The following is a 16820-nucleotide window of genomic DNA, read 5'->3' as shown; positions in this document are numbered from 1 at the left end:
AATTTGTTGTACAAAAATTAATCTCCTTTGCAACATCTCCAGAGAGAAATCTGTTTTATAAGTGGATATTCGCATGTAAATTTCAAAACAATGTCTTTTATCTCATATCAAACTTTTTCCCTTACAATGCAAATAACTCTGAAAACATTCACTGTTTGATGTTTTTAAACTGCTCTAGATTTCTAGTTAAAAAAATAACTTTGTTTCTAATTTTCCCTCCAAAGAATGAAATAATACGAATTGCATTTCCATTAGCTTTTGTCTTGATATACCTACATCTCCCTCTTGTGGTTGAAGTCAACTGCATAAACAATTTCTTCTTCTCCATCTTTGACTATCTTCCATATTGTTCCACCTATCATATGACCAGCTGGTAGAGGTGTGATAGACAAGCCATGTCCTTTACCTATGTCAACAAGATAACGACAGTACTCAGATTTCTTTTCACAACCCTAAAGAAAGGTTACTTATTTTTAGCTATTTTTAAATAGGTAACATACGCAATGATACAAAATTCAAAAGTAAAAAGGCATACAGTGAAATGCAAGTCTCACCCGCCTGTCCCCCAGCTACCCCATACCTTCATGCAGGCACTCTTGTCATTTTATTATATATTCTTGCAGATATATTTGTGCTGATAAATAGAAGGCTAGAGACTGCCATTACTATTTAATAACTTAGCATGAACTAATAAATTTTAATATTTCTATTGTGCACATAATTATCAAGTGTTTCCATCTTCGCTAACCTCTAAATTGACAATTCTTATCTCATTATGGTAAAGAATTATCGTATAGAAAACAAGTACAAGCAAAACTGTTAAGACCATTGTTACTTCCTGGCTAATCTTCAGAGTCCATTTTGTGCCATTTTTTCATATTTATGGGTTCAAATTTATGAGAATGTTTTAATATAATTCTCTCTATAGATGAAAAATGTATACTGAATATATGACTTCCTGACCTAATTAAATGACAATTTTCTTTCAATGTTCAATTCTAGAATTCAGGCATGTTCTACGCTGTGCTGCCACAGCACTTCATTTACTTCAATCACTACCTTTAGTCATCTGAGCTACTCAACCTCCATCTGATCTACTGTCCTCAACCTAACTGTGAGCTCTTAGGAAGAGAATCTGGCCACATTTACCTTTGTGCACTATATACAGTAAACACTAAATAAGTGTTTCCCAAATTAAATGTGAAAAGGCTTGAGCTGTTGCATTTTGTTAGAATATAGTCTGGAATATTTTAAAATTCAAATGACTTTGGGGAATTTCATAGTTCCCTATGAAAAAATGCTAATTTTTTATTCTTCAGACAATAGGGCCTATAATTTTTATGACAAATTCCCCTTGTACTTTTCAGTAGTTTAAACCCCATTAGTCCAATTATTTGCTACTGGAAACAGGTTTTACCTTTCAAATTCACAATCTGAGAGAATTTTAACTGCTGTATTTTATCAAAGGCTGCATCCACATCATCTAGTGTAAAGAGTGTAAAATCTTCTGTATTGTGTCGGGACTAAAAGAACAACACAAATAAAAGGTTAAAAATGCTCACTGCAGGAGTGTTAAAATTTTTTTTTAATTGCTTAAATTACCTGATAAAGATCATACATGAACATCTGCCCCATTTTATAAACAGGAATGGTTGCATAGATAGCACAGTTCAGACCCAACTTTCCGACAGCATACGGTAGGGCGCCAAGATGGAGAGGATCGGGGTGAGACAACAGTACTGCATCAATCTGGTGAACATGCCTAGAACACAATCAAAATGACTGTTTCTCAGTCTTGTTCCCAAGGGTGGATACTCAAAATTAATTTGCCAGTTCTGATTCCTCTCAGTACTCTGAATCGAAGACTATGCTGGGGTAAAAGAAAAAAACTAAGACCTAAAATTATGTTACCTATGAATTTCAATTATTACTACCCCTGTCCTATGTAGAGATCAAAACTATGGTATAAGTTGCACATAAATATATAGTGTCTAGACACATTTTTTTAAAAAAAGGAAAAAGAAAGGGAAACAGTAGACACCACACATAAGCTGATTTCAAGTGGCTATCTTGTATACTATTAATTTAAGTTCAAGAACTCAGCTTAGAATTTAAGAAATTGTTAAGGAAAGGATATTTAAGAGGCCACATATTTATTATGGATTTTTGTCTCAGCTTTTTAGCATGGTGACTGACAGTATATTCATGATAGTAAAACTTCAATTAGTCAATGAATAATATGTTCTTATCAACAAAAAAAATAAGAAAAAAATTTTTTGCTACAAGTTCTAAGTGTCTTAAATGTCTAAGTCCTGGTTCCTTCCATAATTAGTCCAATACTGCTAGCGTAACTAAATTTTTCTGTGATGGATTAGTATCCTTTTGTATCTCACGGTCTAACTATCAGTTCTCAAATTGAATCAAAAGATAACAGGAATTGCATCAAAAGATAATAGAAAATAAGCTAATGTGATCTGACTGAAGAACTTTTACAAGGAAGGTTTTTCCTCTCTTCAAATTCTTATAAACTTAATCTTACTCTTTTTCTAAAATTAGGGTGCAAAAATTTCTACTGAGTTCCATCGAGCAAGTAACAATTAACTTAATATTTTGCTGAATTTCAATAAACACAGCTTGAGTCAATCAAAACTACACAAATAAAAACAGTCAGTATTTGGCTCTTCAGCATAAGTAAAACTAAATATTTTACTATCAACTAAATTAGAGCAAAAAAGCAAATACTGTGTAACATCAAAATGGTATAACAGTGTAAAAAAGAGAAGCTGATTTACTAAAAGTGTGGAAATATTAACAGCAACTTACTTCCTCAGGGAATCTATAATATCCATAGAAAAGTGCTCATCCCAGCCACAGTCCAATAAAAATCTAAACTCATCGACTTGGAGAAGATAGCAAAGAGCAGACTCTTCCTGGACCCCAGAAAGGGTAGTTAATTTGATAATAGATGTCATTTTTTCGGTCCAATAACAACAATCCAAAAGGTTCTTTCAATAGAAATAAAAACATAGTTAAACATAAAAGTCATTTTAAAGACCTATTTCCATCATTGCTAAGCGTAAAGGTACAAACATAATCTTACACACTCCTGTTTACAAAGAGTCCTTCTGTGGCTCCCCAGTGTGGTTTAATGAAAAGTAGATTTTGGAATCAGACAGACCCGTATTTGAATCTACTCCTATGTGGTTCTGGGCAAGTTAATTAACTTTTCCTCACTTATGTATCCTAGTCTATAAATCATGAGTATTAATATATACATAAAAAGGATGATGGAAGACTTCAAATAATGTGTAAATTACCTAGAATGGAGGCTACAAAGTTCCTCAATAAATAAATGAATACTAAATTAGTGAACTTATTCTTCATGGTAAATTTCTTCCTCCTTTATTTTGCTCTGCAATGGCAGTAATTACACCGCGTTACAGTTATTAGTTTATGGGTCTTTCTCTACTAGTAGACCAGTGGTTCTTAAATAAAGGGACCCCCACCCCCGAGAATCTGATAAAGGGCTATGGACCTTTCCTTCTCCCCCCAGTCCTTAAAAAACGACGAAAAGGCCCATATACATGTAAAAATTCATGTATTTTTCAGGGAGTTTAACGTTAAGAACTCTTGCACTGGAATGTGAGCAACTGAAAAACAGAGGTAGCACCTTATGTTTGTAATTTCTAAAAGAGAACCTGACACATAGTAGGTGCTCAACACATACTTGATAGAATATAGTCAGGATGCCTACTACATATTTCAAGAAGATACAACATGAACACATGTACTGGAATTTAGGACCTAGAATTTGTGTGCTATTAAACAGATGTTATTAAAAACACTGATTAGCAAAGTACAACTCCACAGCTACATTTCAGATCTTAGCTTTAGCCTTTCCTGGCTAACTACGCAAGTAAGAGAGGTCACTGCATATCTCACGATCCCTCACCATCTGCCCAAGGTCATCTCAACAAACTAAGGTAAACTGCCCACCGTTCTTAACAGGCTGTCAGGGAGCTAATCCTGCCATATCATATCTCCCATCCTTGATTACCTCGGTCATAGCCAAACATCCAAGACTCCTAGGTTATCCATAATCACTGATGTGTACATCTAATTGGACCCAATCCACTACCTCTTCTCCCTCCGAAATCCTTTCAGTATGCCCTCTGGAACTACTGCACTAACCTGGAACTTCAACCTCTTCTCTGAACATTCTCCTCACCTGCAAATCTTCACAGAAACCTAGTTTCTCCTGCAGGCTTCTCAAGAGGCCTTTTTTCCTCTTGTACTCCCTGACCTCCGAAGCAGGAAGGATGTGCTCCTTCCTCCTCACTGCAGCTTCCAACCTGTCTTCTCCTTCCTCCTCACAATGCTCCAGTCCCATTGAAGGTCATGCTGCCCAGCCAGCTCACTGTGAGCCTTTCCTATTCTTCCTCACTGCTGGCGTCTATTAATCTGACCTCACTCACTGAGGACTTAAGTTCCTGACTCAGTCTTCCTCTGAGTAGCTTCAATACTGACCTCTTAGTTCCTTGACTTTCTCAACTCCAATAATCTTCATTTCACTTCAGCTACCCACCACCACAGTCACAACCATGACCTTATCATGGCCAATAAGCTGCAGCACTTTCAAAATATCACCTTCAACTATCTCCCTCTCTCACTCCCACCTTCCTTACTCTAGAATTCTTCCTTACTCTAGAATTCCCACTGCAAAAATGCTTTAGCCTCACTGGTATCTCTATCACTGACTACTTTTTCACTGTCCATGACCCCCTCCTGTCTCCACTCATGTCTTACCATTGATCAGCGATCCATCATGATTATTTTGCAAAATACTCTCAAGTATCTTGCTGCTCTAATCCTTCTTTGTATGAGGCTGGCAAAATCCCAACCCTCATTGATTCCAATCACTCACTTTGTCTATTCCAGCAGCTCAATGTTGCCAGAAGGGGAAAAAAAAAAAACAATCACAAAACTATGCTATTTGCTCTTCAAATTCATGGCCAAAGATCTCAAACAGGCACTATGTCCTACCTATCAATCTGGTTTTTCTTAGTAGGTTGACTTTCCATCTCTGAGAACATCATTTCACATCTCCTCTTCTCTGCTCAAGTATCACGCACCCTTCTCTCCACCCTACTCTCTGTTGATAATCTCACCTCATTCCTCAATTATAAAATAAAAGTAATCAGACAGTAACCCCGCATTTTCCAAATACCCTGTTAACCTATCTGCATGTATACTGTTGTGTCTCCTATCATAAGGAACAAATAGCTCAGCTCTCATCCAAGGCCAATCCCCTGTATGTGCTCTGAATCCCACTCTCGTTTCTCTTCTAAAGATAACTTCTTCAGTCATCTCCTCCTTCTCCTGTACCATCAACGTATCACTGATGTACCATTCCTATTAGCATACAAAGATATTCTAGAATTTCCCAACTTAAAAGAACGCTCTCTTAATTCTCTAATCCCCTGCAACTGCTTCATCATTTCTACACTCCCCTTTCACAGCAAAATTTCTCAGAATATTTGTCCACAGATGTGTCTCCACTTTCCCACCTCCCATTCACACTACTACATCTGACTTCTTTCTCTACCCTATCACTACAAGAGCTTTCATCAAGGTCACTGACAAACCTCTATACAACTGAAGCCAACAGACATTTCTGTGGTCCCAAATTACTGGAAATCGTAGCAGCAGTCAACAAAAGTAACAGCTCCATCCTCCCAGAAACACCTTCCTCTTCTCCTCTGTCAACCCTCTCCTGGTTTTCTTTATATCTAACTGGCCATTCCTCACTCACCTTAGTTAATACCTTTCTCCCCTCAACCTCTAAATGAGGCAGTGCTTTTCAGCAGGACTTTCTTTTCTCTTTTCTCTCTAGGCAATCTTACCCAATCCCACAGCATTAAGACCATGTGGCCTCTGATGGCATCATCCTTGATTCCTTCCTTAACTTGTTGCTCACATCCAATCCATCAATAAGTCCTGCATTTTTACTTCTATTGTATTTCTCAAGTATAATAATTTCTCAAGTATTTCTTTCTATCTCCACTGTCACCAAGATCTCTAACTAGTTTGAGCTATTATTTTCCCTGCCTCAAATTTATTCTCTCAGAAACATTTTCTGACCACCCTAAAGTCCATCCCCACCTCAGTTACATCCTATAATGTGTATCTTCCTTCTATTTTCCTCAAAATACTTAGTGCCCACCTGCACTTGCTGCTTATTTACTTACTCACTTTGTCCATCCCCTTCTCTCCTCTTAACCTCCACAACAGGATAATGACTCCATGAAAGTAGAGACTTGGTCTATTTTGATCATAGTTATATTCCAACACCCCATGGTGCCTAACACATAGTGGTGGTCAGTAAATGCTTCTTAAATGAATAAATGAAGATGGCTGGTATTAAATGAGCTTAATGCTGTTACCACACCATTAACAGCTACCTATTTACATGTATTTCCTCTGGCTTGGGAGAGCTCTCTGAATCCAGGACTAGGTTTGATCTATTTTTGTATCCTTACTATTTTAGCACGTCTTACACGTAGTGGTTGTTTAACAAATAGTTACTGAAACAAAGAAGTTAAAATTAAAAATATATTGACTTAGGGACTTCCCTGGTGGTCCAGTGGTTAAGAATCCGCCTTCCAATGCAAGGAATGCAGGTTCGATCCCTGGTCGGGGAACTAACATCCCACATGCCACGGGGCAACTAAGCCTGCGTGCCGCTAACTAATGAGCCCAAGTGCCACAACTAGAGAGAAGCCTGTGCGCTCTGGAGCCCGCGCAGCACAACTAGAGAAGCCTGCGCCCGCCCACGCACCACAACAAAGATCCTGCGTGCTGCAACTAAGACCTGACGCAGTCAAATTAATTAATTAATTAATTTTTAAAAATATATTGACTTGGTGCGTTCCTATTTGTAAGGTATGAGATATACAAAGATACTAATTCTCTATCTGATGAAAAATTAAAAATACTTATAAGTACAGTTTTAGATAGGACTTGAATCTCCCTGTACCACAATTATATTAATGGCCTAAGAGAAACTTTTCCTACTCAAATCTACCTTACCCCCCACTTTCCTTATTTAGAGTATGAAGTGAAAATACAAAGCTTCTTGCAGGTAGAACTGAATGAGCTCATGTTAAAACTTTTTTGCAGATAGACCCAGATTTCAATAGATGAAAAGATTTTTATTACAATTGCTTGTAATATAATAAAGCTGTATCTTTATTAGACAGTCTTTACTTACTGGTATCTCAGTCGTATATAGGATGAAACACCATGAATTCAAAGAAAGAGTTCTTTAAAATCTAAAAAATAAAGAAATAAGAGTCTCATGAATGCGGTATAATGATTTACTTCTGTTTTTAATTACAGTATTTAACGTCTATGTCTTGCCCTAAGGTGAAGACCTTGAGCAAACAGAATAACATATGCTCCTTTTTTTTTTTTTTTTTTGGCCGTGTGGCGAGGCATGCAGGATCTTAGTTCCCTGACCAGGGATGGAACCAGCGCCCGCTGCGGTGGAAGGGCAGAGTCTTAACCACTGGCCCACCAGGGAAGTCCCTATATGATTCTTTGTTAAAAAAAATAAATTTGTCGGGCTTCCCTGGAGGCGCAGTGGTTGAGAGTCCGCCTGCCGATGCAGGGGACACGGGTTCGTGCCCCAGTCCAGGAAGATCCCACATGCCGCGGAGCGGCTAGGCCCGTGAGCCATGGCCGCTGAGCCTGTGCGTCCGGAGCCTGTGCTCCGCAACGGGAGAGGCCACAACAGTGAGAGGCCCGCGTACCGCAAAAAAATAAATAAATAATAAATTTGTCATGATTTTAGGAAGCCCAAACTTACATAAAAAAATAGGACTAAGATAATAAAAGACAAAAATAAATAACATGAAATTGGCTCTAATCAGGGGCTGAAATATGCGGCTTAGGAAATAAGATTTTAAAAACTGACATTAGCTTATGTTATTGAGAATCAGAAAAGAGGTGGGATCATAAATTATTTGATAGGTAAGGACTGGTGGGCCGTGGGCAGAAAGAGACAAAGAGAAAACGCTATTCAAACAGGGGAATAACATGATCAAAGGCATAAAACAAAAACTTAAGAGTACCAGTGACAAAAGTAGCCTGGCACACTTTCATATAAGCAAAAAATGAAAGAAAAGTCCTAATGAATAGAAAAGGGCCAGCTAATGAAAGGCCTTAGAAACTTTGGACCCAGTTCTAATTGTTGAACAGAGAACAGGCAACAGAGAGACATTTTAAGATCACTTATCAAGTAAGATGACGTGATACAGGTAGTTCTGTATTTTAGAAAAACTAGCTGGGGTACATGATTAGATAAAGAAGATAGAGAAAGGAAGGAGATAAAAATGGAGAGCATTTAGGTATTTAGCAGCACACTTCCTCCTTTCAACTTTGCTGGTTCTATTTGGAGACTAAATTTCTTTAGACTCAAATGTACCTTATAACTCTATGACATGACTTCTTAATTGTTATCTAAATAACCAAGGCTTGAAACACTCCTTGTTTTATTCCTTCCTTTACTTCTTGAACAGACTATTAGCAACTCCTGATTATTTCCCCCTGAGAATGCCTTGTCCATTTATCATTCCCTTTCCATTCCTACTGGAAGTACCTTAATACAGGGCCTCATTACCTTACATTTGGGTTTCTGTTTCTTTGCCTCCAGCCTTTTCTTCCTTCATCTCAACGTATACCTTACTACCAGATTAATCTTCCAAAACACCCCTGCACTTAGGATCCCTTGCTCAGAAATCTCTGAAGGCTTCCTACTGCTTGAAAAAGTGGAACCTGAATGCCTTAACTGGCAATGGAGGGAGCCGGCAAGCTGCTCTGACATCACCATTGACGATCATCATTTTAAGGCCCAGCTCAAATCCCATCTCCTCACTAATCCCTCTATCATTAGTCTAGATTAGAACAGCTCGGTCCAACAAAAGTATAATGCAAGCCAGATATATAATTAAACTTTTTCACAACCACATTGAAGTTTCACAGGTGAAATTACTTTTATTTAACCCAATATATCCAAAATATTATCATCTCGACATGTAACAATTAAAGAAATTATTGAGTTTTTTTTGGTACTGAGCCTTCAAAATCTAGTGTGTATTTTATAATTACAGCACGTCACAATTCGAACTAACCACAATTTCAAGTGTGCAATGGCGACATGTAGCTAGAGGCTACTGTAATAGCAGAGATTTCTAAAATCTAAAATCAATGTTTTGGACTGTAGAGCATTGTGCTTTGCCACTCCTAAAGTGCAAGTTGGCACCATACTATTTTTATGTACATGTCTTAGGCTTTATTTAATGGTATCACCAACCACTTAGTCTCCCAGACTAAAAATTCTGAAGTCACCCTCTTATCACCATTTTGGCTGCCACCAGTTGAATCCTATTTGATATTTCAGAAATGTCTGACATCCTTTACTATCCTGCCTCAAAGGAGGCATTCATGACCTTACCTGAATGATTGCAATTTCCTCTCCTCTAGTTTTCCTGTTCCAAGTTGATCTTCCACACAGCTATCAGAGAGACCACCCTAAAAAACAAATTTCCTCATGCCCCTTCCTTGTGCAAAGCAGTCCTTGACTTCCAGCTAAATACTGAATAAAATCTAAACACTTCCCTTGGAAAGCAAGGTCCTTCACAAGTTTACCTCAATCTCCCTGTTGCTTCACCAACTGCCCTTACACTGCATGCTCAAGCGCATTCATTCTCCCGCTCTCCCTAAGCATGCCAAAACTTCTCAAGTCTCTGCATCTCCGTACGGCAGCCAGGGATGACCTTCTCCTGAGCTTAGTACATTCCTTTTGACTCTTCGTGACCCAGCTCAAATATCTACTCCTTTATAAAGCTATTTTGGTGTCTCCAGGTAATGTTATTTATTTTTAGCTAGCACAAGTGGGCACAAAGAATATATGTTGAATGGATGTTAAATGTATGGGGGAAGAGTAAAAGTGAATCTTTTTAACTCCAATACCAAGCACAGCGCTCAAAGCAACATAAATGTGTACTGAAAGGAATGAACCTTCCCCATATTATAAATTCCTTCCGGGCAGTGATTTCTGACGGATACCATTTCACCTTAATTATCTATCAGTTGATTGCTCTCTCAATAACGATCGTGCATGTTGATGACAACTGAGGGGAACCATGCAAAATCTACGGGAAAACGAAAGAGTCTGGGTTAGCACTGGAGCTCAAGTGAGAAAAGTCTCCTCCTGGTCAATTCCGGGAGAGAACGGGTTTCACAACACGGTCAAAGGAGTTCTAAAATTAAAACTTAGGGCATGGGCAATGATAACGCTGGCTCGCCTGGTCACAGGAAGCCAGCCTTGCCGGAGTTAAAATTATTCTGACCTCCTGTTTACTGAAGAGCATGTAAATAGAGTAATGATGCTGGAAGCGCTCAAAGGAGATGCTGGGGCGGGGGGGCGCGGAGGGCCGAGGCTGTTTTAACGAAGCACTGTAATGTCTTAAAGGTCTCTGGAGTCGATTAACTAAAAAGAACGCCTACTTTGTGCCCAGTAGTCTCGTGATCTATCAACCCGAAATGACGGGAAGACCCCGAGCGAGGAAGCTGAGAACAAGGTAGCCACAATGCTAAGAAGCCAAAGCTGGCGTCGGATTAACTCCTCCAGCGACGAGAGACTGAAAGGCCGGAGGGAAACAGCAAAAAGGAGGAAAGGAGAGTCTGGGAGTGAATCGTAGGAACTGCCACAAAAGACCGAGAGCTTTAGACACTTGGAGAAGTCACTCTCTTTCCCTTGCTGAACACTTCTGCCAGAAACTACCAGGACAGTCGCACCCGCAACCCTGGAGGAACGTCCGCGGCGGAGACCGGGTCGGAGTCGGAGCCAGGCTCTCCCCGAGGGCCGAGACGTTCCCTCCCCCATCCAAAGGCGCACTGCTTTCTTCCGCCCCCACTTGCCTCGTCAGTCCTCCCCCAACGCCGTCCACTGCCCTTCCCAACCCTTAGTCGCATCCAGGTTCAAGAGCGAGAAAAGATGAGGTTGGCTCAGCAACGCCGGTGACGATCAGGCAGCAGAAGCCCCTCAATGGCGGCCGCCATTTTGAAACTGGAGGCGATCCGCGGAGGCGGGGAAACCCAGGGTGATACCATCTTCGGGGGTGGGAGGGACTAAGCTGGAGGAAGGAGGTGGCATTTACACCGAGTCTCGTCACCTGGGGCCGAAGTTTTATTTTTAAAGAATTTACAATGTGTTGAAACTAAAAAAATTATGAGAAGAGTCAAGCAGTGAAGGAAGAAGAGGAATAATTTATCGGAGCCACCCCTCCCTTCGAGCGGGCGCGGCGAATGGTGGGTACCGAGGCCGCAGCTTCCGCCGGCGCTGGTGGCTGGGCTCACCGCCGCCCTAGGTCGTGGTCTCGTTGTTGTTCTCGAGGCTTCAGGTGGGTCTGGGATCTCGGGAGGTCGAGGCAGCGAGAGTCCCCTTTGTTCAGGCGGGGAGGGTGCACCTCTAGGAAAGCCGTCAGCGGCGGTGTGCACCTGCGGGTGGGGGTGGTCTGGGCCTCCCCGTGACTGCAGCGGCCCACCTTCCCGAGGCTTCCAGCGAAGGAGAGAGGGAAAGGCGAGGAAATAGGGATTGCTTTGATGTGGGCGGCTGCGCTCACGGTTCCCGCCTGGCGCCTTTGGGAACGGGTAGAGGCTGCCCTAACTGAAAAATATCTTTAGGTTCACGGCTCCTAGGCTGCAGCGGGGAAGGGACTGCTTCTTCGCGAGCATCTCCGATTGGTCCAAGTTTCAGCGTTCTGCCTTCCTCGTTATTCAGGATTGGAAGCTAACCTTGCTCTCTTCTAAGTCTCCAACCGTCTTGAGCCGACCATTCCACAAAATACACACTTTTTCAAAACTTAATTTTTAAAAAAGTAATACTTATGTTTGATTTTTCGGGCGTATACGTCATTAAGACGAGGTTCCAGACCTCAAGGAGTTCCGTTTCTCCATGCATCCAGAACTGCTTTTTATAGGTTAAGTCGACACTTTTTGATCACTACATATAAAGTGCTGTAGGGACTAATTAGAGTAGAATTTATTTTTTTAATGTCTAGTTGTCTATATTATTCCAGCGTGAATTCAGAGGGGCTTACAAAAATGCACACTACATACAATTTTCTTTTTAGAAGTTAAGCGGAAGAAAATTGGGTTGAAGAAAAGGTAATACAGGCATATCAAATTTTATCGCGCTTCACAGATAATGCTTTTTTAACAAACTGAAGGTGTGTGGCAACCCTGCATTGTCAGATGTTGGTTAGCATTTTTTAACAATAATGTGTTTTTTAGTTAAGGTATGTACATTGTATTTTTAGACATAATGCTATTGCACACTTAAAATAGACGCTAGTGTAAACCTAATTTTCATGTGCACTGGGAAACCAAAAAATTCTTGTGACTCGCTTTATCTCTATGTTATATTCGCTTTATCGCGGTGGTCTGGAACCAAACTCATGATATCTCCAAGTTATGTCCTTATTAGGAAAAACGAGATAAAGCCGAAAGTAAATGTTGACCTTTATACTTACTGTAAGAGACAGTAAAGCACCAATGAGCTTGGACCAAGGATCCAGACTGCCTGGGTTTTAATACCCGTCTGCCACTTACTGCATCTGTGACCTTAGGCAAGTTGATTGTCCCTGGATTTCCTCATCTGAAAAAAATATTCCTACTGCATTGGGGACATTGTATTAGTTAATACATGTATAGTACTGTGAGGATTACATGAATTGGTGATTGTGAAAAGCATTAAGAACCATGCCTTACAGAGAGTACTCTAAGAGTCAGCTCTTTCTAAAGGTAGGGAAAAAATTTTGGATCATTTTGGTATCAAAGGATACATCATCCGTTACTCAATTCCCTAAGTCCATTAGATAAAAACGAGTTTGTTTTGTTTTGTTTCAAGAATAGCATAGCTACTCCCCAGTTCCGAAGTAAAAAGAAAATTTTTCTTGAGAGGTCTTCTATAAAGAAGACACTAATAATATGTACAGTGACGTTGAGGGCACCCATGTGGATGTCACTCTTTATCCAAGCCTAGACCTGTCTCATTAGAGATTGTCCCAGGTGCTTGCTGCCCTTTGCCCGTCAGATGAAGCCATTTTACTGTCTTGAGCCGGTGATCAGGAGCCTGTCTACGTGCCCCCTCCTATCCTTTCTCTAGGGAATCATTCTTGCTCACTTTTTACGTCCATCAGTCTTTGTCTTCCCTGGTCATCCCTTTGTCTTCGCAGTGACATACGCAGGACAAATTATGCTGAGTGCCGCTGGGTCCCAAAGTCCATTTAGTAGTAGATTGTACAGTTGTAATATGAAATGCCTGTGGGGCTAAGATTTGCCATTTATGTCTTTGGGATGGAATCAGGCTTCCATCATGGTAGTTGAATCCTGTAGAGTCTCTGTGAGAGCCTGTGTACAGCAGGAGTCTCAAGGTCTTGGCTCATCTCTTCTGCTTAGAGTAAAGCCAGACAGAATTGCCTTCTGGCCCTGTTAGAGGAGTGCCAACAGTAATGGCTTATAGCCCACAGGTGGCCATGGGCTTATTTAAAAAGTCTCGGGCTGAGAGTCAGCAATTACTTTTTTTGTTGGTTAAATACAGTTATCTTACAGTCAGCTGTGCTGAGTGTTAGAATTGACACCTCTTAAGAAACTTGAGAAACCTAATAAGGACAGGTGGGAGAATAGATGACCCCCAGACTTCTCTAGACACCTATATTGTCTAGTATTTTGTAGTTTAGTGCTTTCCAGGTTACATCATTTGATGAAGGCGTGCATTGTTATTCCCATACTTGACTGGCTCAAGTTTATAAAACAAGTGGCTAACTTGATCGGAATCACAAAAAGTACCTAAATGTTTATCAAACAGTATTTAAGGATCTCAATGCAAATAATGCTACTTAGGGAACGTACAATGCTAAGAGAACCACCATATTCTAGGAATAAGGTAAGATTGGTTACATTTACATTTATATGTCCAAGAACTATTTGCAGCAAATCAGCTGGGGAGTTATTTCAAACATCTCATTTACTTACATCATAATTTTCTAGATCAGTGATATTCAGACTGGAATCTGCTGTGTGTAATATTACACTCTGTGAAAGACAGTATGTAGTAATTGTGTGACTTAACTTCATGTCTATTTCCTAACCCAGTGCCTTTAGATAGTAAAGCTTGTGAAATAAAGAATTAGAATGTGTGTGAGAACCAGTATCCTAGAAGGAGCAGCAGGAATCCAGTCTACATAATCCTAGCAGGGTTCAGTGCTAAGCCCTTTTGTTAGCAGTAATGTATTATCTTTCTATGATGTTGTCCTGTCTTCTCAGCCATAACATAGGATTTATTTATTATAGATTCATGTACATACATATGTATTTTTATTTCATCTTTAGATACAAATTTTTACAGAAAATTGATGATTCAACTGTGTTTTTATTGAATTACTGCAAATTCATTTTCCATATGATGACTTCTAGGTCTTCTATGAAGAAGTCCTCCTCTTCTGCCTTTTAGAAGCTCTTCTTAACACTTAAAAAGTCTTAAGTACCATAAATATCAATTAGGGGAAGGTTCTCTACAAGAGGCATTTGGATATGATAGAAGGAGCTAGAGCTTTGGAATGAACCTGAGTTTGAATTCCAGATCTACACGTAATACCTATTTGGGTTAAACTGTATTCTTACCTGTAAAATAAGGATAACAATATTTCGTGTTATATATTGGACTATATGATGGCTCTGGTACCTAGTAGTCATTCTACAAAAGTAAGTTCCTCTGTCCCCATATGTTTTGTAGAGTCATTTAATTGATATTCAGATCTGTTGTGACATTATTCAATATGATTTTTTTTTAATTTCTCATATGTTTTCATTTCCTTTCAAAAATTAGTTTTAAAATAATAGTTTTCAATAATTACAGCTTGAAAGAATTCTGCTTCTGACAAAATACTATTATATTTGGTTTAACACTGTAAGAGGTTCTAAAAATATTTTACAAATGTAAAGGTTCTAAGTCAATACTAGGAGGGTGCAAATACTCAGCTTTTGCAGGTAGAATATTTTTAATACTCTCCATTCCTGTGTTAGATCACTGGTGGAGCTAGAAATAAAAGGTAGTAAATTGACTTCAGTGCAGTATAATTTTTATACTAATCATTGTACTTACATAATCTTCATCAAGTAGATTTTAAGTAGTATACTACATTCTGATGCCAAACAAATATAAAGAGGCTTATTATGCTTTTAACATCTATATCCTTCCTGTTTCAGATGTGATTTAAAAGATACTTCAAAGGCAGTTATATTTCTGGTCATTTTTTTTTATAGCATTCATGATGAACTTACTTCAGATTGTGCGTGACCACTGGGTACATATACTTGTCCCTGTGGGATTTGTCGTTGGATGTTACCTAGACAGAAAGAATGATGAAAAGCTAATTGCCTTCCGGAACAAGAGTCTGTTATATAAAAGGTTGGTTTTTGTATTTTTTTATTAAACCAACAGTCAGGTTTTAGAAGTATTCTTCTTAATGTCATTTGTGCCAAAATAAACAGGAGGGGTAATGTTCCCCCCTGAGGATTTAGTTTTAAGTGATATTATTTTGTAGTCTTGTTTGTTGCTTAATCCTTAGACAAAACTCTATGATTACTTTGGGAATGTAAATAAGTCTTTAGTTTCTGAACAGGCTATTTCACATCTTTGAAAGTCTTTTTTTTTAAGTCAGAGTACATTTTAACCCAGAAACAGTCTTAAACCAGCTTGCCAAAGCCTCCTCTATGTACTTTAACATATATGATCATACACTGTCTTACTTAGGCCATGATGTAGCTGAAAACAATGGCACTAATTGTTGCTTGGTGCTGTGTTCTCAGCAACACTGGTTGAGACCTTTAGACATGGTGGTTGGGTGATCAAATAGCAACTGGCAGCTGCCTGGTCCCACTGTGTCTCTGGAGATGGCACCAGAGTTAGAGTTAGCAAGACAGGGTGTCTGCCACTGACTGTGCAGCCAGACAGGAGGAAGCTCAAGGGACAAGAGAACCAAGCAGCAGCCAAAGGCGTTGTGTAGAGGAGGTTCCAGCCAGGGATTTCAAGAAAGATAAAGTGAGCTAGAAAGAATATAAAAAACATTAAATGAACTCACTGAGAGGATAATTGCTTTCATATAAAGATAGACTAAGAAATTACAGTTCTTTAATCTGGAAAAATGAAGAGATGGTAAAAGTTTAAAATCATGAGAGAATAGAATGAATATGTTGAATCTAATAAAAACCTTTAAATGGGTCAGTTTAATACAATATAAAATACTGGATCCATATTCTTCTGACTTTCCCTTTTATCCTCTCGTAAAAGTTTTATTTACACTTTTGCTTTTTCTTCCTTTTTTTTCTTTCCATGCAGGGAATTAAGACCCAGTGAAGAAGTCACCTGGAAGTAAAGGCTGCTGCTGAATTACAGAATGTTCACAGTTTTTAAATTATAAGAGAAATAAAAACACATTCATTACTTAATTTGAAGTGTGATTCTTTTTGTGCTGAAATAATCTTTCCCATTTCAAATAACAGACAGTAATTAAAAAAATAATCACTGAATCATATGGCTCAATTTTTCAGAAAAATTTTTTCAAACATGTTCTTCAAAGGCACTCTAAGAGGATGATGCTAGGATTTTATTTGGCAGAAATCAATAGCTGAAAATTTTAGTGACCTTGAATTTAGCAAAGATTTCTTAAATACAATACATAAAGCATGAACCA

The 16820-nt window shown here is 39.1% G+C and overlaps 2 protein-coding genes across 6 annotated transcripts in view; one reads left to right on the top strand and one right to left on the bottom strand.

Annotated features, from left to right (window-relative positions):
- The window catches only part of CPSF2 (cleavage and polyadenylation specific factor 2), a 32639-nt gene extending 21174 nt beyond the window's left edge, over positions 1 to 11465 (bottom strand). The window contains exons 1-7 of one of the 4 annotated variants that reach the window (XM_032622524.1): positions 10984 to 11139; positions 9515 to 9591; positions 7271 to 7331; positions 2824 to 3005; positions 1603 to 1762; positions 1418 to 1523; positions 277 to 406 (exon numbers count right to left, since the gene is read on the bottom strand). In XM_032622524.1, coding sequence (XP_032478415.1) covers positions 277 to 406; positions 1418 to 1523; positions 1603 to 1762; positions 2824 to 2972 — 545 coding nt within the window. In that variant the 5' untranslated portion in view covers positions 2973 to 3005; positions 7271 to 7331; positions 9515 to 9591; positions 10984 to 11139. Of the gene's footprint in view, positions 1 to 276; positions 407 to 1417; positions 1524 to 1602; positions 1763 to 2823; positions 3006 to 7270; positions 7332 to 9514 lie in introns of all 4 variants that reach the window. The other 3 variants (XM_032622522.1, XM_032622523.1, XM_032622526.1) reach the window with 3 other exon arrangements.
- On the top strand, positions 11242 to 16581 carry NDUFB1 (NADH:ubiquinone oxidoreductase subunit B1). 2 transcript variants are annotated; one of them, XM_032622528.1, is made up of 3 exons: positions 11242 to 11373; positions 15391 to 15535; positions 16466 to 16580. In XM_032622528.1, exons 2-3 carry the CDS (start codon positions 15396 to 15398, stop codon positions 16500 to 16502), a joined length of 177 nt encoding a protein of 58 aa, XP_032478419.1. In that variant the 5' UTR covers positions 11242 to 11373; positions 15391 to 15395; the 3' UTR covers positions 16503 to 16580. The 2 variants fall into 2 exon arrangements, with proteins under 2 accessions (XP_032478419.1, XP_032478418.1); XM_032622527.1 differs by having other exon boundaries at positions 11319 to 11465; positions 16466 to 16581.
- Positions 16582 to 16820: the final 239 nt, after the last annotated feature.

The sequence above is a fragment of the Phocoena sinus genome, chromosome 2 (genome assembly GCF_008692025.1).
Source record: "Phocoena sinus isolate mPhoSin1 chromosome 2, mPhoSin1.pri, whole genome shotgun sequence".
Lineage (NCBI taxonomy): Eukaryota > Metazoa > Chordata > Mammalia > Artiodactyla > Phocoenidae > Phocoena > Phocoena sinus.
Note: the sequence above shows the minus strand (reverse complement) of the source record. Positions and strands in the feature narration are given on the sequence as shown.